This window comes from Octodon degus, unplaced genomic scaffold (genome assembly GCF_000260255.1).
Source record: "Octodon degus isolate 3935 unplaced genomic scaffold, OctDeg1.0 scaffold00035, whole genome shotgun sequence".
NCBI classification, from domain to species: domain Eukaryota; kingdom Metazoa; phylum Chordata; class Mammalia; order Rodentia; family Octodontidae; genus Octodon; species Octodon degus.
In genome coordinates this window covers 6208463-6232585 of record NW_004524611.1, presented here as the reverse complement: position 1 = coordinate 6232585, position 24123 = coordinate 6208463, and the positions used below count along the sequence as shown (strand labels likewise).

General features: G+C 48.6%; 1 protein-coding gene across 6 annotated transcripts in view; it reads right to left on the bottom strand.

Annotated features, from left to right (window-relative positions):
- The window catches only part of Camk2b (calcium/calmodulin dependent protein kinase II beta), a 76254-nt gene extending 52137 nt beyond the window's left edge, over positions 1-24117 (bottom strand). For all 6 annotated transcript variants that reach the window (XM_023714417.1, XM_004630373.2, XM_023714418.1 and 3 more), the window contains exon 1: positions 23995-24117. In XM_023714417.1, the coding sequence (XP_023570185.1) occupies positions 23995-24059 (65 nt within the window). In that variant the 5' untranslated portion in view covers positions 24060-24117. The remainder of the gene's footprint in view (positions 1-23994) is intronic.
- Between the last annotated feature and the right edge of the window lie 6 nt (positions 24118-24123).

Sequence of the window (24123 nt, the reverse complement as noted above, 5' to 3'; positions counted from 1 at the left end):
GCAGGGTCCCACCCCAGGGGAGGGGAGAGGGGACAGTGGGGTCCACTACACACTGGTCCCATCCACCCTACTGGTTCCTGCATCCTCTGTCCCTCCTGAGACATGGAACACGGAGCACAGAGGCCAGGGCCCAGAGCACCTAAGCGGAGCGGGAGGATGGTGGTTTAGATGGGGATGAGTCAGATCCGGAGGATTTGGGGAATCCCAGATTTCCACCCTGAGGCCACCTTGCAGTGGGGTCAATGCCACCCCCACCTGGTTGTGTGTGGGGACAGCAGGTGCCAGCCCCCTCCCACCACACCCCAAGTTCAAGCTCTGCATGGTTGGAAGACCTGAGGGTGAGAAGCGCGGCCACAGAGCCAGGCCCCCCGAAGCCTGGCGGCCGGACTTCTGCCTCGCAGACGCCGGGGCCTTAGCGGAAGTAGCTGTGCTCCTGGGCCGGCAAAGAACCGGGTCACAGGCAGCTGCGCCTGGAACGCGAGCCGGGCAGATGCAGGCCACACATCTAGCTCTCTGTTTCCTACTCTCTGTCTTTTATTTTGCTCTTTATTTATATTTGGGTTTCTCCTAGAAGGGAAACCAAGTGACAGTGAAGGTCGAGTGTTTGATTTCTCTTACTTAACATTATGGTGTCAGGGTGCGTTCACTGTCCTACAAGAGTCAAGTTTATCCTTCTTTAGTACAGTAGTACTCCCATGTTTATCAAATGAATTCTACAGAAACTGGTATTTTTAAATACAGGGTATCTCAGTTGACATACTTAATTCTTTCTATGATTCTGGTTGCAAACTGAATTGGTCACGAGCCAAATAAAATGCAACAGTTAAGTTCAGTGTTTCCCTTATGGGGAAATTTGATTTGGTTCTTGTCCAATTAAGTTTGTGAGCACAATCGTGGAAAGCCATTTGTGAAGTGAGGTACTGCTGCACAACACAGCATTCTTTTCTTCGTAACAAAGACTGCCTCAGGAAACGCTCAGCCATCGGGAGGAGTACACCGAGAGGAAGGAAAACAGCCAGCCTCAGCCCACAGGCTGAGTCACCTACTTGAAGCCACAGCCTGGCCGCATAGCGCACTAACCCACTGACCCTCACCGTAGGACTGGAGCCACTCAGAGTGGCCACCGGAGCACAGGCTGCTTTCTCTCCACCCCTTGACAAATGGCCTACTTGTCAATCTCTGTTACCTGGTACATCACGTCCAACTTCCATAGCCAGCAAAAAGCTACAAGGCACACAAACAGACAAAAAATGGCCTTAGAATACAGAGCAAGCACCAGAGCTGCACTCAGAGCTGGCAGACATATCGGATGCGTCGGACTGAGGGTGGGAAGCAACCGTGATTCACGAGTAACAGGGGAGGGCTCGAATGGAAGAGCTGGACTACGTGCCAGAGCGGATGAGGAACGCAAGCGGAAGTACAGAAGCACTCAGAAAGAGCGGAAAGGAAAGGCGGGAAGCAAGAACAGTGACAAACATGAAGAGTGTCTTTGATGGCAATCGCACCAGAGAAGAGAAACACCAGTGGAGCTTCCAAAATAGAAATCATGAAAACAGGAGGATCGCTACAAGTCCGATCTGTGTAGTGAGCCCCTGTAGAGCCTGTACTAAACACATAAAAAGTGTAAAAAAGGGCCAGGGAGATGGCTCAGTAGAATAAGTGCCTGCCTGGCAAGTGCAGGGTCCTGAATTCAATCCCTGGTACCACAAAAACAAAACAAAAAAACAAGGTTGCATATTTTTAGGGCTGGGGAGATAGCTCAGCAGAATAAGCACTTGCCTGGCAAGCACAGGGTTTTGAGTTCAATACCAGGTACCGGGAAAAAAAAAAGTGTTAAAAAATTAGAAATGTAAAGAGAAGAATGAAAACAACCATGTTATCCAAGAACTTTAAAAAATTACATGGGCCGGGGAGATGGCTCAGTGGAATAAGCACTTCCCTGACAAGCGCAAGGGCCTGAGTTCAATCCCTAGTTCCGAAAAAAAAAAAAAAAAAAGATAAAAAATTACAAAAAAGGTAATATACCTGTAATGGAAATACTGAAAGGAAAAGAAAAACAGGACAACAGAAATAGAAGAAATATTTGAATAATAACCAAGTCCTTTCCAAAATTAAAAACAGGCACCGTGGCACAGATCTAAGAAGCTCAGAGAATTCCAAATAGAGTAAATGCCTCAAAATCTACACCTGAGACTATCATATTCAAATTTCAGAAATCAAAGGCAAAGAGGTCTCTAAAGAAACCATAAATAAAAAGCATGTTAGCTACGTATGGTCAAAGACAAGAAGCTCATCAGATTTCCCTTCAGAAAGCGTGCAGGCAAGGTCAGCGCTGTAGGACACCCAAGGTGCTGAGCGAACTGCCAGCCTAGACTTCTATCACCAGAGGAATTACCATTCAAGGGTGAAGGGGACATAGTGACCTCTGACAAAAATTGAGAGAACTGACGCTAAACTTGGCTCGGTGGAAATCTTAAAAGAACTTCTGAAAAGACAATAACATGGGTTAGAAACTCAGATCATCATAAAAAAGAGAGAGAAGGAATAAGCAAAGATTATGTGAAATCCTTTTTCTTATTCTTAACTGAGTCAACAGATAACAGCTTCTTCAAAATACTCTACCAGCAGCAGCGTACTGGGGGATGCAGCCCACGGACACGGGAGAGCCAGCAGCACCATGCAGGAGGCACGGGAGGAGTCGGGGACAGTGCCATATGGTTCCTGCACCGCCTCACTCCCTGGGAAGCAGCCGGTGTTGAGAGGCACTTGGATTAGTGGTTAAATGTGCATCACAAACTGGGGCAGCCATGGAGAGGAGGAGGAAGGGAAGCAGACAGGGAGGAAGAAAAGGAAAAGAGGAAGAGGAGGAAGCAGGGGCAGGAGCAGGAGGAGGAGGAGGATCGCCATGCTGAGAGAACAAAGAAAATGAGATCATATAAAGTCCTCACTTAAGCCACAGAAAGTAGAAAACTAAAGAAAATAGCTATATGAGTGACTAAATGTCAATGAATCTAAATACACCAATTAAAATACAGATTGACTTGCACTGAAAAACTAACTCTACGCTCTCTACAAGAAAACCACTTTTTGAAATACAAAGAAACAAATAGATTGTAAAAGCATGATATTTCTCAGAGCAAGTTACCAAATTCCCAACGGTTTTCTCCTCCCCAGAAAAGGAGAAACCTACCCCCCCATATTGCACAGCACCCCAAGGGACACCAAATGTCCAATATAATCTTAGAAAAAAAGAAGATGGTGGAAGAACTCATATTCCCTGATTTCCAAACTTACTACAAAGCTACAGTAATCAAAGTAATATGGAGAAAAAAATAACAGTATGGTTCTGGTGTAAGAGAACACAACGGATCAACAGCGTACAGTGGAAAGCTTGGCCGGTGAGGACAGCGTCACTTAATGCTACTGAACTTGCAGGGCTGGGATGTGGCTCGATGCAGCGTGTCTACCTGGTGTTCTGGGTTTGATTCTGTGCATTTCACTCCCTCACACGTGCACACATGTAAATGGAGCCCAGAAATAAGTTCTCCTCTACAGAGCAGCAAGACCCTTCAATGGGGAAAGGACAAGTCAATCTTCCCAACAAGTGATGCTGGCAAAGCTAAATATCCACATGTAAAAGAATTCAGGTAGGCCTTTATTTTACCCATATATACAACTTAACTCTAAGTCAAAGACTTAAATCTAAAAGCTAAAAATTGTAAAACAGAGTGAAACATAGGTGGAAATCTTCACACTACTGCAGAATGAATTTCTTATATATTACACAAAAAGTATAAGAAGCAAACGAAAAATAGACACACACATTTTTATTTTTTTATTTTTTGCGCAACTGGGGATTGAACTCAGGCCCTTGCACTTGCCAGGGAAGCGCTTATTCCACTGAGCCATCTCTCCAGCCCCTACACACAAAATTTTGGAACATTAAAAGAGTGAAAAGACACACAGAGAATGGGATAAAATATTTGCAATGCATGTATCTAAGTGATCATCATTAGAGAAAGCATAAAAGTCAATAACAAAAACAAGACAGACAATTCTAAAAAGAATCAAGGAACATGAAAAGACATTTCTTCAAGTGAGATTTCAAATGGCCGACACCACATAGAAAGGTGCTCAATCCAAGCAGGCATGAGGGAAATCAACCCCAGCTGTGGCCAGGTAACACTTCACATGTCTCAGGATGGCTACCATAAAACTTTCTTTTCACTGGAAGAAAAAAACTCACTGGAAACAAGTGTTGGTAAGGAGGCAGAGAAGTTGGCCCTTGCATTTGCTGGTGAGAAGGTAAACAGTGAAGCCACTGTGCAAAGACACTGGCCCTCAAGGAAGGAGAGAATGGAGGAGGTATGTGTTTCTGGAGTGCAGCAAATCAGCTGGGGAAGACAACAAATTTGGGGACTTGGCTGGGGATAACAGAGGACGACAACATGAGTGTGTTTAACATCATCAAACTTAAAAACAGTCCCTCATACAGGAAGAATCATCAATCTTCCAAAAGACATAACAATCCTAAACAAATATGCACCTAACAACATAGCACCAAAGTACATGAGGCAAGAACTTTTGGCGAGGGACCAGGGAGACAGCGTAGCAGCACTTTCATTAGTCAAAGAAAGAGTACAAAATTAAAATTTTTAAAATTATATATTTTCAATTAAATGAATATGAAAATACAATGTATCCCAAATGTATAGAATGCAGTAAAAGTAGTCCTTATAGGATTTTTTTAGCATTAAATGAACATGTTAGAAAAGAAAAAATTAAAAGTAATTTAAGCTTCTGCCTTGAGAAATCAAAAAGAAATCCAAAGGAAGCAGAAGAACAATAAAAACTAGAGCAGAAATCAATGAAACTACAAATGGCAAATCAGTACAGGAAATTAACAACCAAAAGTGGTTCATGAAAACAAAGATTAGTTCACTGAAAAACAACTAGCCAAATTAATAAGAAAAAAAAGACACAAATTATCAATAACAGAAATGAAGTAGCATCATTGTATCTTACCCATTGGACACTAAAAGTATAATTAGAAATGCTATGGCAATAAATGTAATAAGTTTAAATTAAATAAATCAATTTCTTGAAAGATTAAAGGAGATGCAGATGTTCTGAATAGGGCTGTATCTCTCAAAAAATAAATAATTAATAATGAATAAATAATAGTCTTTCAAAACAAAAAGCACCAGGCCCAGATGAATTCATTGGTGATGACTTTGGCCAGATTTTTTTTTTCTGTCTTTTTTTTTTTCTTTTCGGTGGTACCAGGGCTTGAACTCAGGACCGTACGCTTGCCAGGCAGGCACTTAGGTCATTGAGCTATATCCCAGACCCAGATATTTTTTTTTTTTTGGTTGTTGTTTTCTACATTACATAATGTTGTCTTCAAATTAGTTGTTTAGATTACAGACATAAGCACACAAAATTGGTTTTTAAAAAAGTTGTAAGAAATTTAAAGGGACAAAAAAAATTTTTTTAAGTGTCAACTGCTCCCCTCTGTGGACCAGCAGATGTCAGCAGCACAGTTACCCATGCCATCCTTGACCAGGTGTTTAAGAAAGAAATTACCCCGATTCTCTAAAGCCCCTTCCTAAAAATAGAAGCAAAGGAAACACTTCCTAACACACTTGACGAGGTCAGCATCATCCTAATACTTTTTTTTTTTTTTCTTTTTGGCAGAACTGGGAATTGAACTCAGGCCCTTGCGCTTGCCAGGCAAGCACTTATTCTACTGAGCCATCTCCCTGGCCCGCATCATCCTAATACTAAAGCTAGATAAAGCCATTTGCAAAATACAAATCTGTAGATCAACATCTCCCACCAACACAGTTGCAAAAGTCTTCAACAACAACAACAACAACACACACACAGGGGCTGGTGAGATGGCTCAGTGGTCTAAAGCACCTAATTAGAACAAGCTAAGCAAAGCACAGGTTCAATCCCCCAGCACCACATGCCAGCCAGCCCGCCCCCTGGTGGGCTGAGCTGGCCTCTCTCTCTCTCTCTCAAATAAATAAATAAATAAAATTAAAACACACACACACACACACACACACACACACACACACCCCAAATTTAAAACTTCAACAAAATGTTTCCAAATTGAATTTTAAAACCTGTATAAAGATTTATGAACCATGATCTGATGGGATTTATCTCCCATGTGTAAGGCTGGCTCAACATTCAAAAATGAATATATAATTAATATAATTCATAACATTAACAAGCCAAAGAAGAAATTTCATGTGATCATATAGAGCTGTTAATAAATCATTAAAATCTAACACAAATGTATGATTCAGAGAAACAAAACAACAACAAAACCTCCTAGCAAACCAGGAATAGAGTACTATTTCCTCAACTTGATCAGGAAGTATATGTATGGATAAAGAGCCGCAGTTTACACCACACTTAATGGTGAGAAAGTAGATAATTTCCTGCCAAAATCAGGAAGGAAAAAGTACACCACCATTGACCACTGTGACTAAGCTCTAGCTAATGCAAGAGGACAAACAAAAGACAATAAAAAGTAGATAGGGAAGAAAAAATAAAACTACAAGCAAAGGATGTGCCTATGTAGAAAATGCCCCCAAAATAATAAACTAAAAAAAACCTTTCCTGTAATTAGTAAGTGATTATAGCAAGATTGTAGGACATCAAGTTAATATTCAGAAGTCAGACCGGTGAGATAGCTCAGTGGACTAAGCACCTGCTTTGGCAAGCACGGGAACCAGGGTTCCCTCTCTTGTCCCTTATGCTGCGCCGGCCCCGCCCCCGGGGTTGCTGAGTCAGCGAATGAGTCAGGGCGTGGTGGCGCAGACCTGTAATCCCAGCACCGGGGAGGCTGAAAACAGGAGAATCGTTACAAGCCGGAGCTGCGTAGTGAGACCCTGTACCAAATACATAAAAAATTTTTTTTAAAAAAATCAAAAGTCAATTGTTATCAGTGAACAAGTGGAATTTGAGATTTAAAACAAAATGTGAAATGGATCTAACAATGTGTGTACAAGATCCATATTAGGAAACTACACAACTCTGATAAAAGAAATTAAAGACTACATAAATGATAAGCTAGCCCATGTTCACGGGTAGAAGACTCGCTGCTCGCTGTCGTCAGATGTCGCTTCTCTCGCAGCCTCACCTATAGGGTAATGGCGGCCCCAACAAGTTACTTTGTAGCTGTAGACAAACTCACGGTAACGTTTACATGAGGAGGAGAGAGACAGAATTACCAACACAGTACTGAAGGAAAAAAGGACAAAGCCTGAGGTCTGTGAGCAACTGGATACACAGATGAGAAAAAAAAGAAAAAGAAAAGAATTACAAAATTAAGAAAGACAATAAATACACAGAAAGACATCCCATATCCATGGATTAGATGACTCAGCATTAAGATGAGAGAACTACTCAAAGGAAACATACTAAATCAATGCAATTTCTGTTAAAAAAAAAAAAAGGCTCTACACACAATTCCTGTGTACCTCTTACAAACATTAATTTGGAACAGATTATAAGCTTAAATTAAAAAGCTCCTTTAAAATAACACGAAAGAAAAAAAGTAAAACAAAAGAGTAAGGTGGACTTAATCAAAACTTTAAAGTTCTGTGTCATGAAAGACTTGTTTAGACTGAAAAGGTAAGTCACTACGGACTGGAAAAAGTATTTGTAGAACACATATTTTTTTAATCATTTATTTATTTGGCACAGGGTCTCACTACACAGCTCAGACTCCTAGTGATCCTCCTGTCTCAGCCTCCCCAGTGCTGGGATTACAGGCGTGCACCACCACGCCCGGTTGCGGAGGCCAGCATGCTACACCCAAGGCTCTGGGGCCCACACAGCATGGAGTACCGGGGATCAAACTCGGGTCCTTGAGCTTGCCAAACAGGTGCTTAGACCACTGAGCTATCTCCCCAGCCCCTGTAGAACACATATCTGATAAAGGACTGGTTTCCAAAACATACAAAAAAGTTCTTGAAACTCAACAATACCAAAACAAGCCAATTTAAAAATGTCAAATGATGAAAAAAAAAAAGATTCATATATAAACAATGCAAAAAAAAATAAAAATGTATCTTAATAAAAAAAAAATAAAAATAAAAAAATAAAAAATAAAAATGTCAAATGGGGGCCAGGCAGATGGCTCAGTGGAATAAGCACTTCCCTGGCAAGTGCAAGGGCCTGAGTTCAATCCCCAGTTCTGCCAAAAAAAAATAAAAATGCACAAATGACCTGAACAGACACTTCACCAAAAAAAAAAAAAAATGATATGGGTTGCAAAGGAGCTTATGAAAGGGTGTTGTGTTACGTTTAAAACAAAACTCAAAACAAAGAGATCACCACTCACTTTCTGAATGGTCAAAGCCCAGAACCTGAATGCCATCTGGTGAGGGTGTGAAGCTACTCACAGATGGTGAGGATGGAAAAAAGCGCTGTCACTTTGGAGCAGTTTGGTATTTTCTTACAAAACTAAATTCACATTCAACCCACATGACCCAGCAACTGCACTTCACAGTATTTACTCAAATACAGCGAAAACTTATGCCCCAAATCCTGAACACAAACCTTTACAGCAGTTCTGTTCTTAACTACCAAAGCTCAGAAACAACCAAGAAGTCCACAGAGGGACATAAAACAACGAGATGTTTTATCCAAATGAAGGATCGATTAAATGCAACACATTCAGACAATGAAATATTATGTGACTACAGTAATGTGCTAGCAAGCCGTGAAAAGCCAATCTGAAAGGCTGCATACCACAGTTCCCACATTCTGGAGAAGAGGACAGGGACAGAGAGAAGGGCTTGCCAGTGCTGGGGAAACAGATGGGCGAGCAGGGGTGGCACCAACAATGTCGGGCAGTGAAAACACTCTGCCTGAAACCACAGTAGAGACACATATCGTGATACATTTGTCCAAACCCAAGGATCATTCAACACCAACAAACCCTAATGTAACTGCTAAGGATTTAATTAGTGTATCATTAGCTAGAGCTAAGGATTTAAATTAGTATTTCATTGCCTTGTGAGGCCCTGAGTTCCATCCCAGCCACCAAAAAATAATAATGTAACGACATGGTCTATCAGTTGTAACAAATGGTTCTCCCTAATCCAGGATGCTAACACAATAGAAAAATTGGGTGGGGCAGTGAGGGGATATATGGGACTCTACAGGTTCTACCTAGTTATCTGTAATCACAAAACCACTCTGCCCATCTGAGGGTCTGATCACACAGTGGCTACAGAGAATGAAGTGGAGGGGTGTGAGCAGGAGAGGTGTGAGCTAGAGAGGGAGGTGTGAGCAGGAGCAGGTGGGACTGCAGGTCTACGCTACAGCAGGTGTGAACCTTGGAGGTAGTGTGAGCAGGAGAGGTGTGAGCTGCAGGAAGAGTGTGAGCAGGAAGTGTGAGCTCTAGAAGGTCTAAGCTGCAGGGGCAGGTGTGAACTGGGGAAAGTACTGTGAACTAAGGCGGTGGTGTAAGAAGGAGCAGGTGTGAGCTGCAGGAGGGCTTAGCTGCAGGGGCAGGTGTGAACTGGGGAGGTGGTATGAGTGGGAGCAGGTGTGAGCTGCAGGAGATCTAAGCTGCAGGAGCAGGTGTGAGCTGCAGTGGAGGTGCAGCAGGAAATTCCACCTCGGACCTTCCCTCCTATCCCTTGGCGTCAGGGCGCGGCGCCAGCTTGGCCCCAGCTCTGAAATGCCTCTGCAGCCCACAGAGGCCTCATGGGTGTGGCAGCCTGACGCCATCCCAGGAGGATCATGGGACTGCAGCCCCTGCCTCACTTCCGGGCACAAGATCCCAGGTGTGAGTCTGGGTGTGGTAACCCCTTTAGCACTTTTACCACCTGAAGAAGCCCCTGAGGACCTCAGGAGACCAACAGTGCTGTCAAATCTGTGTTCTTTCTGTGGCCGGAAGCTTTGTTCCTTGTCTGAGCTGCCTGCTTGCAGTCTGACCCATACTGTGCTAGTTTCGGCAATTTCCTTGCTGACCTGCGACAAAGGGACCCACCCCCACTCGCCTGCAGCCCCAACAACGCCTGCCTCCGTGGCCTCTGCTGTATGGAATGTGGGACACAGAGCAGCCACATCCTCTGTCGCCACAACAGGAAGGTGGACACTCCAAGGACAGAACTGTATCTTCTCCTGTGTCCCCGAGTCAAAACTCACAGGGGGTGTGCTCTGCTCATGTGGGGACACCTACAGTGACTGATTTGCATAGATGCTGTCCCCATATCATCTGAGCCACGCAGGCTGAAGATGCCACCCAGGCAGGGCCACACATCCCAAGGCACAGGTGGTCTGAGGCCAGTCCGCCTGCTGCCACACAGGGCTGGGAACCTCTTCCAGGCACCTGTCCCCACCACCTGCTGGGCCCAGCAAGGGTGCTGAGGACATGGACTGTGGGCAAGGCCCCGCTGGGAAGGCTGGGTCCATCCTGCCACTCTCTACCCTGCCCATCGGCCCCACCATGGCCACACATACCTCCTGCGTCACCTCCGAAGAGACTCGACTCACCCCAGCCAGCCTGGGCCCCTCAGAGCAGCTGGGGCTGAACTCAGCCTCAGGCCTGGCAGGAGGCCTGGTGCTCACGGGGGACCCCAAACCTGAGCTTGAGCCAGCAGGAGCAGGCCCTTGCTGCATCCCACCTGCCTCCCATGTCTCAGAGCAGGGAGAGACCCCAAGAGGAGACAGGACGTCTGTGTGACCCTGGGCTCCTCGCACGGTCTAGGGTCGGCATCCCCACGGCAGCTCGGTCTCCCCTCTGGGGCTCTCAGCATGACACCAGGAAGCTTCATTCTGCACAAAGCCTGTGTCCTGGGACCCTCCGTGGAACACACATGTCCCTGGTGCACTGACCCGGACGGAAGCAGCTGCCAGCTTCAGCAGAGATTCCCACAGAAGGATGAGGACAGTGACTGTGATGGCAGTAGCCACCTCAGAGGCAGTGTGCTCCAAGCCTGCCACGTCCTCCTGGCAGGGCAGGACAGCAGGAAGTCTCCACACAGGGACAGGAGCAGGGTGGCCGTCACAGTCTTGGTGGCTCATGGAGGACCAAGACAGGCAGGCAGGATGCGCTCCAGCTGGGCAGGGGACATTCAGGCTCCCAGCTCAGCCCCCGGGACCACATACAATGCTGGCGTCCACTTGGTTCCATGCCCTGGCAAGTGACGTCAAGTTTTGCTTCTGCGGATGGCTGTGTTTCCGCCTCTTGCTTCATTCTCTGTAGGGTGCGCTGGACCTGTCCTCATCCTGGCCTGGGGGTGCCTTACACTCAAGAGGCGTTGTGCCACACGTCTGGGGGAAAAGAAATGGGGTTTCTACCCGAGCAGCATGGGTGTGGAAGTGACCTGGGAGATGACAAGACCCAAACCCTCCTGTGTCACACGCAGCCCCCGCAGCACTGCACAGCAGCTGGCGTGTCACACGAGCAGGAGGAACCAGTTATCTGCCCCCTAAGATGTCCTTTCACACCAGACCTGGTGATGTGCACCTGTAGTCCCAGCACTCGGGAGGCTGAGGTGGGAGGGCTGCCGGGAGTTCGAGGCCAGTCTGGGCTACATGGCAAGACACTGTCTCCAAAAGTCTTCTTGTTCCCACGCTTAGGGCAGTGCTATTCACGAGGGCCGAGAAGTGGAATTCTGCTGAGCCAGTGTGGGCGACGGGTGAACGGACCCACACAGAGCCCCAGTGCACACAATGGGATGCTTCAGGAGGGGCATTCTGGCACCCGCCACCCCAGCCGGCCCCACAGACGCCATGCCAGGGAGACACGGGACAGTCTCCAAGGGCAAGCACCAGACAACCCACTCGACGAGGCCCTCGGTCAAACACAGAGACAGAGAAGGAGACTCGGGGGCTGGGGAGGGGTCAGCGATTCCAGGTCTCGCAGGGACGCCGCGTCATCTGGGGAAAGTGCCGCAGACCTGGAGGTGGAGTGGGACGGCACCTGTACAGAAACGTGAGGGGTTTTTTTGAAGCTGTACTGAGGATTGGACCCAGAAGTCTCGCTCCTGCTAAGCAGGTGCTACCTCCAAGCGACCCACCCCAGCCCTTCTGAGACAGTAATACTAATTTGTATTATTACTCACGCACACCTGCAGTACATAGTGGTCACGCTGCTCCGACGCAGTTGGTCCGTGGTCATAATACAGCCTTACTCTTCTTCTATTTCCTGCCCCAAAACAAGCCTTACTAAGTTGTCTAGGCTGCCCTCAAACCTATAATGTGTACTTTACCACTATATTTTAAAATGTCCTGGTAGGGTGACTGGCCGTACCTCAGAGAATCACTGGGAAGCAGCCCGCTGTGGTGGTGCACACCTATAATCCCGGCACTCAGGCAGGCTGTAACAATGACCACAAGTTCAAGTCCCACCTGGGCAATCTGGCAAGGCCATAATCTCAAAATAAAAAAACAGAAAAGAGGTTGAGGATGTACCTCAGCACGGCAGAGGGCCCTGAGTTCAATACCCTATTTCCGAAAAAAAGGAATGGAGGGAGAGAGGGAAGGTGAGAAGGAAGGGAGGAAGAATGCAAGTTGAAGTGCTGTCTTTAAATTTTAGTTTTTAGTCAACTGTGGGATAGCCAAGACCCCAGCACTCTGGGAGGCTGAGGCAGGAAGGTGGCAAATTCAAACCCCAGACTGGGTAATTCAGCAATTTAGCAAGATTCTGACTCAAAGAAAAAAGAAAAACATGTTGCTTTTTTTTCCTGTGGAGGAGGCTCTCTGGCCCCACCACACACGCCTGGACCCAGGGCAGCCAGTCCCTGTCCCCTCCTCCTTCCCTGCCCAGGCACCCCGGAGCCACCTTGCCAAGAGACAGGGACAGAGGGGCACTGCTCCCACAGGACAGGCCACCCAGGGCTGCCTGTCACGTGGCCACTAGCCAAGCCCAAAGCCCGTGAATGTTGATCAGAAGATTAAACCACAAGGATCAAGAGCACCTGTCCTCGGCTGCACCGGAACCGCGGCCTGTGCCTGCTCACTGACAGAGGCAGCACCCTCGGGCTGCTAGGACAGGGACCAGGAGGGGCCGCGCGGGGTGGGGCCAGGAGGGCCCACACCTCCGTGAAAGGAGGCCAGGCTGGGCCGTGCTGATTTCCAGGGTGGAGCAGGCTCTGGGCCGCTAGCGCTGCCTGCCAGGCTGACTGGTCTCACAACCTTGAACAGGCAGCCCCCAGGTGACCCTTTTCTGTCCCACCATCCAGGTAGTGGGGTTCTCCCGCTGTCCACCATAGCCCTGATCTTGGGGTGGCTTCTGGGGCAGCCACACTTGGGCCCTGGATGTCCCACATAGCACAAGCTATGGTACCATTGTAGGACACCAGCCCACTCTCCATCAGGGAAGGAGAAAAGGGTGCAGCAGGGCAAGGGGACCTCATGCCCAGCTCATCCCGCAACAGTGGGAGGCCCCAACCCTAGCCTCACTCAGGAGACCCTGCTTGGACAGTCCTGAGGCCACCCAGGGACAAAACAAAGGGAGGCCAGGACATGCAGTAAGGCCTGGGGGCCACGTCCGGAAGCTGAAACTTCTCCGGGCTACCTGGCACAGGTCTGCAGAAGGACACAGCCTCTGGAAAGGGAGGGAGGCCTACGTCACCCTGCCCGGCCCCAGACGTCACCTGCCTGTGAGAGGGAACCCGAGCTTGCCCTGAGCTCAGGACAGGCAGAGGCCCAGGGCTGGCTAAGTTTAGAGACTTGGTCACAGGCGAGCGTCAGCAGCTTCATGTCAGGCGGCTAAAGGACGGGCCTGACTCCGGTGACCCTTCTGGCAGGGAGGCCCCAGCCTGGGTTCGGTGTTGGTGATCATTAACTTTTAGACTCATTTTTCAGCTCTTTGGATGTTGAGACCCAAGTGTGAGCACTTACTGTTGTTTCTGAGCAGATTTTCCATGGTCTTACGCATCTGCTAGGATACAATCCAGTAGCAAACACCTTGCCTGGTTAAGCCCACAGAATGCAGAGGCTTTCACAGCTTCACAGAGCTCTACAGCCTTACTGCAATTTGAGTTTATAATACATCATCCCACCAAAAACAAACTTCTAGCTGGGTGGGGTGGTGCACACCTATAAGCCCAGACCTCTGGGAGGCTGAGGCAGGAAGATCACAAGTTCAAGCCCAGCCCAGGCAACTTAGCAAGTTGGTGAAACCCTGTCTCAAAAAATTAAAAAAGACTTGCGAACGCAGCACAGTGTGAAGGCCTTGGGTTGAACTGCACTGAAAAAGCATAGTAATAGTAGTAGCGATGGTAACGAAATTTTAAAACCATCAGCACTCACTTCCCCCCTCGGTCCCTGCTGTGTCCCCAGCTTCACTTTGTGCCTCGTGGATTTCTCTCTTCTGGTTATTTCCTACAAATGGAATCATACAACACGTGACCCTTGGAAGCCCAGGTCTTTCGCTGAGCATCCTGTTTGGAAGGTCCACCCACACTGAGGCACAGATCAGTACCAATCAGTATGTCCCTTCCCTTTAGGCCCGAAACTTCCCACTGCACAGGCAGCACACATTTCTTTATCTCCCTGTTGGGCTTTAAGGTGGCCACCAGCACACTGAACTGCCTGTCCACGCCCTCTGCCCATTTGGTAACTGGAGTGTCTTTTTTTTTTTTTTTGGCGAACCATGGGATTGAACTCAGGCCCTTGCACTTGTGTGGCCTATTCTACTGAGCCATCTCCCCAGCCCCTGGAGTGTCTATTTTACTATTAGATAGCAGGAGTCCTTAAAATGTCCCAGACACAAATTCCTTACCAGACACATGATTTTCAAATAACTACTTGCCTCCTATGGGCTAGCCTTTCACTTCCTTGAGGGTACCTTCTGAAGTACAAAAGCTTTTCATGGTGATAAAATCCAGTTTACCTATTTTTCTACTCTTGCGTATGCTTTTGGTGTCATATCTAAAAAAAATTCCTGCTGAACCAAAAGTCATATAGATTTAATCTGACACTTTGTTCTGAGGATTTAATGGCTATAGCATCCATGTGTAAATCTATGATGCATTTGGAGAACATTTTTATGGGCAGTGGGTAGGGCACTCACTTCATCCTTTCGCATGGGGATGCCCAAACTGTTCATTTCTTGAATGATCCTCAGTCTCCCTCCGCAGAATTTTCTGAGAACTCATGCTGAAGTCAGCTGACCACCAGTGCACTGGTTTATTCCAGCCTTGATCCTATCCCCCTAATCCACATCCTTACCTTCCTGTCAGTACTACACCAGCTTGACTGCTGTAGGTATGTCACTGTGAGAATTTCAAGTTTTTTTGTTTTCTGCGGTGCTGAGGCTCAGGTACTTGAGTTTGCAAGGCAGGAACTTATGCCACAGAGCTATCTCCCCAACGCAAGTTGTTTTTTTTTTTTTTTTTTTGTTTGTTTTTTTCTTTTACAAGATTCTTTTGACTATTCTGTGTCCCTTGCATATCCACATAAACTTAAGGACAAAATTGCCAGTTTTTGCAATAACAACAACAAAAGCTAGAGGTTTTATCTGTAGGTCAGTTTCAATTGGAGCACACTTTCATTTTAATAATGTCTTCCAATCCATGAACATGGGATACCTTTCTGTTTATTTAGGTCTTCTTTAATTTCTCTCAGCTATAGTTGGTAGTTTTCAAAGTATAAATCTTTTAAATTTAATGCTCAAGATTTTTTTTTTATGTGAATGGAACTGTTCTTTCCTAGTTTTATTTATTTATTTATTTATTTTGTATTTTAGGACAGGACCTACAGGTTCTATAGGATCTCACTGCGTAGATCAGATTCATAGTGATCTTCCTGCTTACAGCCTCCCAAGTGCTGGGATTACAGGCATGCGCCACCATGCCCAGGCTCAGTTGCCGTTTCAGCGAGCCCTGGGGGCAGGGGCCAGCGCGGCAGGCCTGGGGATCGAACTCCTGGCCCCTGTGCCTGCCTAAGGAAGCGCTTTAATCCACTGAGTTATTTGGCCGGCCCATCTAGTTTTATTTTGAAACTAAACATTGCTAGTGTAATGAAATACAGTAGATTTTTGTCTGCTGATGTTGTATCCTGCAACTTTGATCCACTCACTGTTTTAATTGTAATCATTTTTAGTAGATTATTAAGGATTTTCTTTTCTTTTTCTTTTCAGAACTGGGGATTGAACTCAGGTCCTTGGGCTTGCCAGGCAAGCGTTTATTCAACTGAGCCATCTCCCCGGCCCCAGGATTTTCTATAAGCAAGATCTTGTCACTTGCAACCACAAATGGCTCTACCTATTTTTTCCGACCTTGTTATATCTTTTTATTGTCCAAAAAACCCTCGCTAGCAGCTCTTCTATCACGCAGAATGGAACTGGAGAGAATACACATCCACACTTCAGTTCTGACCTTCAAGAGAACACGGTCTCTCACCATTAATTACATTGGCTTGGGTTTGGAATAAATATCTTTTATTAAACGGGCAAATTCTCTTCAATTCCTACTTTGTAGTATTTTTACCATGAAAGAGTACCAAATTTTGCCCAGTGCTTTTTTGTTATTCTGGTGAGATGATCACACACTTTCTGTGTTTATTCTGTCAGCATGTTACATTACAGAAGAAGCCTATGGTTTTCTTATACTGTCTTTGGTCTGGTAGCAGGGTATTACTGACTTCATAAAATGGATAGGGAAGAATGTGTACTTCTTCTGTTTGGGGAGAGTTTGTGAAGCACATGTATTAGTTCTTCTTTAAATGTTTGGTAAAATTTGCCACTGAAGTAGCCTGGACATTGGTTTCTTTTTGTGGGAAAATTTGAAGTCACTAATTCATTCTCTACTCTCTCCGAACACACTAATCTCACCATTCTTGCTGCTTTCTGAAGCAGTAAGTCCTTTCTCATGAGTCCTTTCTTACGAGTTTTTCCAAGATGTGATCAAAAATATGGTAAATGCTGCTATGGGGCCATCCAGCAGATAGCTCGGGCTCATAAGAACGTGACGGCGAGTCCTCATCCACTTAGGGGTGGATCTAGCGCGGTGTGATTCCCGCTCATTGCCAAAGCCACAATGACCATGAAACAGGAAGGTTTTCATAGATTTGGGACATCCAGACAACCGTGACAGCAAAACGAAAGACACTCATGCAAGAAAGAGGACGCCAGAACTGCTTCAAAGGTGGCAAGAAGGCCGCCGTCAGTGTGTGTGCCGTGAGGAGGTGTTTTCAGCAGTCATGGAAATGCGTCTCTCGCTGTAACCCACTCGGTTTCAGATTTACGCATTCACCAGAGTTTTTGGTCACACTGCATCTGTCCCACCTTCGTGGCCACACTTCACATCCAGATGGTGAGCTCCGCACAATGGAAAGTTGTGAGTGTGACAGTGAGCACACAGAAAACAAAGGCAAATGCCTACACCGCTTAGCAGTGAGCCCAAGAGTGAGGGGTGTGAGCTGCAGGCAGAGGGGAGGTGTGGACTCAGGGCGCCTGCAGTGGTCCCTGGAGCCAGCCCAGAGCTTTTTCAAACCCACCCTGTAGGTCCTGCTCCTATTCAACCCAGAAAGCCCTTAACAAAGAGGCTATGTCAAACTTCATCACGAAACCAGCAGGACACTCAACTGCATTGCACCAGAAGACAAAACTAGCAGGGTCCGCAGGCTGAGCCTCAGGGAACCGCCACCGCTCTGAGAAACCTCACAACCACAAGGCCTGAGTGACCCGGACTGTCACTGAGCCACCTGAGAGCACCTACTGCATGCAGGACATTAGTTCTTGGACGTATTACAGAAGACAGGTGGGGGCTCCTCCATGCCATGTTGGAAGCCAGAAGTGGGCCCCGCAGGGTACAAATGAGAACAGAACAGAGTACGTGTCCCACTGGCCTCAGTGTAGCTCAGGGTGATGGCAGCAGCGTGGCGGCAGTGTGGACACCACTCTGCCTATAGACACTGTCCACTCACTGCCTGCCTGCCCACAATCCGCTCTAGACTTCAACCTCAGCTCGTACCTGGCTTAACAGAGACTCCTAAGGTCTTTCAGGTAGGATCTTTTGGATTCTTATGTGGCTCTGTAAAGCACAAATCCCCAGCAGCAGAGGAGGGACCTGATGTGGGGCCCTGAACCAGGAACCAGAAGCCTAACCAAGTCTGGCAGCCAAGAACACCACCTCAAACACAAAAAGACTTTGCACGTTTATTTTTTATTTTTTATTTATTTTTTGGTACCAGGAATCAAACTCAGGATCTCACACTTCCCAGGCAGGCACTATGCCACTGAGCTATATCTTGGCCTGGGCTTCCTACTTTAAATAAATTCAAATTTTATAGGAATAAAATACACACATGTATGTGATATGCCCATACAGAAAGAGTTTTTTTTTTTGGGGGGGGGGTGAGGTGGGGATTGTTTTGCTTAAAGATTTATTTATTTATTTGGTACAGGGTCTCACTATACAGCTCTGACTCAGTGATCCTCCTGTCTCAGCCTCCCCAGCGCTGGGATTACAGGTGTGTACCACCATGCTCATTTTCAGTGGCTGGCACGGCATGTGGTACTAGCGATCAAACCAAGGTCCTTGTGCTTGCCAGGCAGGTGTTTAGACTGCCGAGCTCTCTCCCCAGCCTCTACATCTGCCCTTATGGAAGTGTTTTTAAAGTGAGGCTGATACACAGCACACCTTTCTGTTTCTACTCCAAAAAGCAACCTACAACTGGAAACCATGATTTATAAACAATCACATCAGAATCCAAATCTCATTGGGGGATGAAGTGGGGCGCATTTATTGCAAATATGTTGAAATCTCTAGGAAGGCCATTGCTGTCACTCGGACCAGGGGGCCCAGGGTTGACGAAGTGCTGACACTTATCATTGCATTGGTTTTTCTTTTAATTTCAGGGTGGCTCCATATGGGCTTCTAAAAAAAATTAACATGTTTATTTATTTATTGGATACAGGGTCTCACTATGCAGTTAGTCCCACTCTTAGTGATCCACCTGTCTCATCTTCCTGGGCACTAGGATTGCAGGTGTGTGCCACCACACCTGATTTCAGTGGCCAACATGGCATGCGGTACCAGGGATCAAACCCGGGTCCTTGCCCTTGCCAGGCAGGTGCTTAGACCACTGAGCTATCTCCCCAATCCCCTCTGTATGGCCTTTTAAAAGGTCAATGGAGCCAGCACTCAGGATGCTGAGGCAGGAGGCTCACTGGTTCAAGACCAGTCTGAATTGCACATTTAGACCCTGTCTCAATGACAAAACACATACACAAAAGTCGATAGAGTAAGAATATGGGAATAAGGGGCTGGAGAGATGGCTCAGTGGTCTAAAGCACCTACTTGGAACAAGCTTGGCAAAGCACAGGGACCGCGGTTCAATCCCCCAGCACCACATGCCAGCCAGCCCTGCCCCCAGGTGGGCTGAGCTGGCCACACACACACACACATACACACACACACACTAAATGAATAAATAAATAAAAATTAAAAAAAGAATAAGGGAATAAACCATATTAGAAAAAGACAATGTGTATTAAAAAAAAAAAAAGTAAAATAAACCACACACTGCATCTTCTCCCATCCACTCTTGCCAAGCTCTAAAAACAAGAGGGAAGACTACAGCCTCAGCTCCTCCACAGCCACCAGCCTCACCCTCAGTGGGCACGCAAGCCCCTCCACACCCCGACCCTGCAGCCACGCTGAGAAACAGCCCTCTGCTCACCATCACACCCCACCTCCAACACGACGTCCTCTTGTTCTTTGCTATACTTGTCAGAGGGCAGGCCCCAAATTTTGGTGCAACAATACTGTCTGACCAACGTGTGCTCACATACCTGGCTGCTAAAGACCCAGCAGACCATACACATAAGTCACTGGTATGGAAGGTCTTTCTGGAAGAGCATCAGGGTAAACCATAGGGTCACCTGCCTGGTGACACCTCTGTGCTTTAAATCATATATGCATCTTGCTAGGTATGGTGACACATGCCTGTAATGCCAGTACTCAGGAGGCTGAGGCAGGAGGACCAATGTAAACACCAGGCCAGCCTGAGCTGCAGAGTAAGACCCTGCCACAAATAAATTAAATAAATAGGATAAATATTTATAAATGCATTCACGTGCACACTCACACACGTATCCTTACACTGACATTAAAATAAACAGTTCAGGTTCCAATGGGATATCAGGAACATGTGTGTAAAAGGTCACATTTTCTCATACGTACTTCTCTATTACTTGAAATTTTTATGATAAGACTATATTGTCCTAGTAATTTGTTTAATAGAATAAAAGTTTCAAGCCTTGCTGGTCTCAAATGGGGTCAGAGCACTGGTTGTCATGGAGAGCCGGATGAATCCACGTTCCTGCGGAGCCACAGGCACTGCCCTGAGCTGCGAGGCCTGAGGTCAGAGTCGACCACCACCCAGCTGCAGGGCTCCAGCAGAGTAACCAGGTTGTCAACGCAAGGAGGGTCCTGAGCTTCCCCAGGGAGCAGCCCATGGATTCCAGCATCAAAGCACCTGGGGTCAAACCCTGACCCCGTGTGACCTTTCCCAGGGGTGACAGAGCCTTCTCCAGCCACAGTCACCTCTCCCATCAACTGCAGTGACCACTGTACCAAGAGCCTGCATGAAATAAGCACCAGCAAAGTGCTTGCTAGCAACTGTTACCAGAAAAGAAAAGAGTCCGGTACAAGCATGCAGATGTATTCTTAGCTCACAGCAAAGTAGGTTATGGTATAAAAATACCATTAAATAGTAACTAAACTAGCGGCACCTTAATGCGCATCTTGCTAGCAACCTCGGCACGTGCGACTTCTTTTTCACCTACCCTACATTAAGGAATCAGGACCAAGCAGATTGGCTCCTCAGAGCCAGGCCACAGCGAAGGCTCAAATCTACCCACACCAAGCCTGGGAACTTTACCGGGCAGGGACACAGCCCCTGCCTCTGGTGGGGAGTGGCCCTGACCCAGTGCAAGGGACAGGGCTGGGGAGTGGCTGGGTGCATGGGGACAGCACTGAGAGAAGGCCAGGTGTGCTCGGGAGGTGGGGCGAAAACAAACATGACCACAAGCGCAAGATTCCTCCTCCATGGATTCCTCTCTTCCCTGGCAACCGGCTTCTAAGCTAGGGAGACTCTAAAATTGATCTGCTCAGATTTTCTAAGTTTATCTATTAACCACCTGGCAGGCGATGGCGGTTCAGAGCAGGCCCGTGGCAAGAAGCACCAAGAGCAGACTGCGATGCCCTAGGCCCAGTGCGGGTCACCCACACAGGCTTGTGGCATGTTCTCCACCAACTCGACTTTGGTGCTGGATGGAGTCAAGGACACATCAAGGTCACGTCCAGGCCCATGTGGGGCCTGGGAAGAGACCCGATAGGCAGAGGTCAAAGGTCTTCCCTGCTGCCTGGATATGGGCAAGTACTGCCCCCAAGAGCTCCATGGGTAAGCTGCCCTCCCAAAAGAGCTTCAAGTACTTCTTTGTAAAGTAGGCATGGATGTCTCTTCCTGAACAGCTCATGTCAAATAAAATCAACCTTTGAATCAATCAGTACCTGTTAGATGTTGAGGCAACACGATCTGCAGTCCCAGTAACCCGCCATCAGGAAGGGTCTCTGAACTCCTGGAATTACACATAAAACCTCTGGGGAGACCATCAGTTCCCCAAAAGCAGAAGCCTGAATCTACACTGTGAGATAGAGTTCAGCCACCACACACGTTACATTGGAGCCAGGTCAGGAGTGTCCCTTATACAGTAGGGTTGACTGGGGCTAACTCACAGAAAACACTTGTCCCACATCTGCAAAGCCAGGCACAGCGAGAGTTCTATGCAGGTGAGGTAGCAGTAGGAGACGAACCCAGATTTCCACACATGGTGGAAGGGAGGACTCAGGCCTCTGCTACAGACTGCCACACCAAGCTCTGAGGTCACCATGCGCAGCCGCACACAGGGTCAGCGAGCCCAAGCTGAGAGAAGATACCCAGGTCTGAACCGTCACAGAAACTTCAAAGAAAACATGAAACACTGCTGCGCATCCATGCTTGGCCACTTGTGTCTGTGTGCAGACTGCCCAGTGACAGCCAGGGAGGCAGGGGGCAGACGCCAAGCTGCAGTCACAGGAAACGGGCTCCTTAGTCTTTGTGCACAAAGCTTTCCCTCTTTTAATTTACAAACAAGACTTGAAGCCAAAACAGTAAAGTTTTTCAACTCTGGGTAGAAGACATAGTAATATTTATCTTTCCCAGAATTGCTAGATTTTAAAAATCTACCCAATAAAAGCATAAACCACACTACCAGCTGGTCCATGTCCTGGGGGGCCCTCAGAGCGGCACCTGGCTGAGCAAGAAGGGACACTTGCTGCCCTGCCACAGCTACCCTGGGTAGCCCCAGGGCAAGATCAGGATGAGCAGGGGAGGGGACCAGCCAGCAGCTGTGGGCCTGTGACCTGGCCCTTCAGCCAAGAAGGGAGCTCATCCCTATGGGTGCCAGGGGCTGTGGCTTTAAATAAACTTGGACAACTGCACCTGGGGCTAGAAGCTACACGGACTGTGCCCCAGGGGCTGTCAACAACTACACTTCATAGCCCAGGACCTGGGGGACCACAACGGGGTGCCTCCCCTACCCAGGTGTCTATAGAAGCTTCCACGGGAATATGCTGGGGGGGGGCTGTCCCAGCTAGCACATCTCCATGCCTGTCTCTGTCACAGTGGCCTTGGACTCTAGGCCTCACTTCTGTTCCAGCACAGAGTGGCCGCCACACAGGTTTCTGTCTGCTGCTCAGGAAGGGCCTGGCAGCCCCTCACCTGTCCCTACCCAATGTCACCCTCTCCCATGTGGTCCCATGCCCTGTCCTCCAGAGAGGGGCTTCCGGAAGCACAGCACGCTAGCCAGCCCGGGCCTGCACCCTGGAACACAAAAAAGAGGCCTAGAAGTTTCCCATTAAGGAGAGACCCCTGCTGCCCTCCTCAGAACACCTGACGCACTGACTGCGACCACCTGTACTTATACACAGGCCACAAAATCTCAGCCGGAGAGTCTCAACCCCTGACCCCTGTCCCGGCCTGAGAACTCACAGGCCCTTGCCCTCTTCCCCGCAGGCTTCCAGCCAGCCCAGTGCGGCTCCGGGAAGCTCTTCTAGGCCTGTGTCCCCAGGCCCACTGGGAGGAGCTGCGGTCTAGACCGGTGGAGGCGCCAGGCTCTCGGAAGCAGCTCTCCAGGTGACCCGGGTCCCACACCCAACCATCAGCTCTGATTGCCTCCACACAGGTCCTGACCCGAATTCTCGGCACGTGCGGGACACCGGGAGGCACTCGCACCCCGCTGCCGGCCACACTCGGGAATCTGATAGCGTTCCTCGCCACCACAAGGGTGCACCAGGCGCTTTTTTAGTAAGGGAGGGGGGGATTTGCTGGTGGATGTGTAAGAGGAAATCGCGCCAGCGCCCCCGCCGCGCAGGAGGGACAGGAGCAAGGGGAGGCCTCGAAGGAGAGCCCAGGAGCGCGGACAGGGTCCGAGGCCACCGAGGGAGACTGGGCAGCCATCTGCCCAGAAAAGACGATCCGGCTCGGGAGCATGGGGACCCTCGGAGGCGCGCTGCGCGGGGCACCTGTTCCCCGCCGCCACCTGCGCCGCCTTCGCGCCCTGGAGCCGCCCCCGCCCCCAATGCGCCCCCTCCTTCTCGGCTGGGTGGCCCCGAAACCAGGAACCTCGCGAGTCCCCACCGCGCTCTGTTCTCTTCCTGGGTGCCCCAGCCCGGGCTCCCTGATCCCGTCCCCCCACCCCCCACGCCATTCCTGCTTCCAGAAGAATCGGGGGACCCTGGCAGGAGCGGCCCCTGCCGCGGCTCGGGAGTGGCGAACGCGCGCGCCCTGGGTGCCCCCTCCCCGCCTCCGCGCCGCGACCCTCCCGCCGCAAATGCGTCATGTCTGCCGGCGCCGGCGACACCTGCTGCGGCCCCAGTCCCGGGCAGGGCCGCGCGCGGGCACCCGGGCCGGGCGGGGGCCGGGGTTAGGTCCGCGCCCCTGCCCGCCGGCGGCTCTTACTTGCCAATGTCCTCGTAGAGCTGGTACTCGTCGGTGAAGCGGGTGCAGGTCACCGTGGTGGCCATGGCGGCGGCGGGCTCGGCGTGCGCTCGGCGGCGCTCGGGCGGCGGCGGCGGCGACACGGCTCCC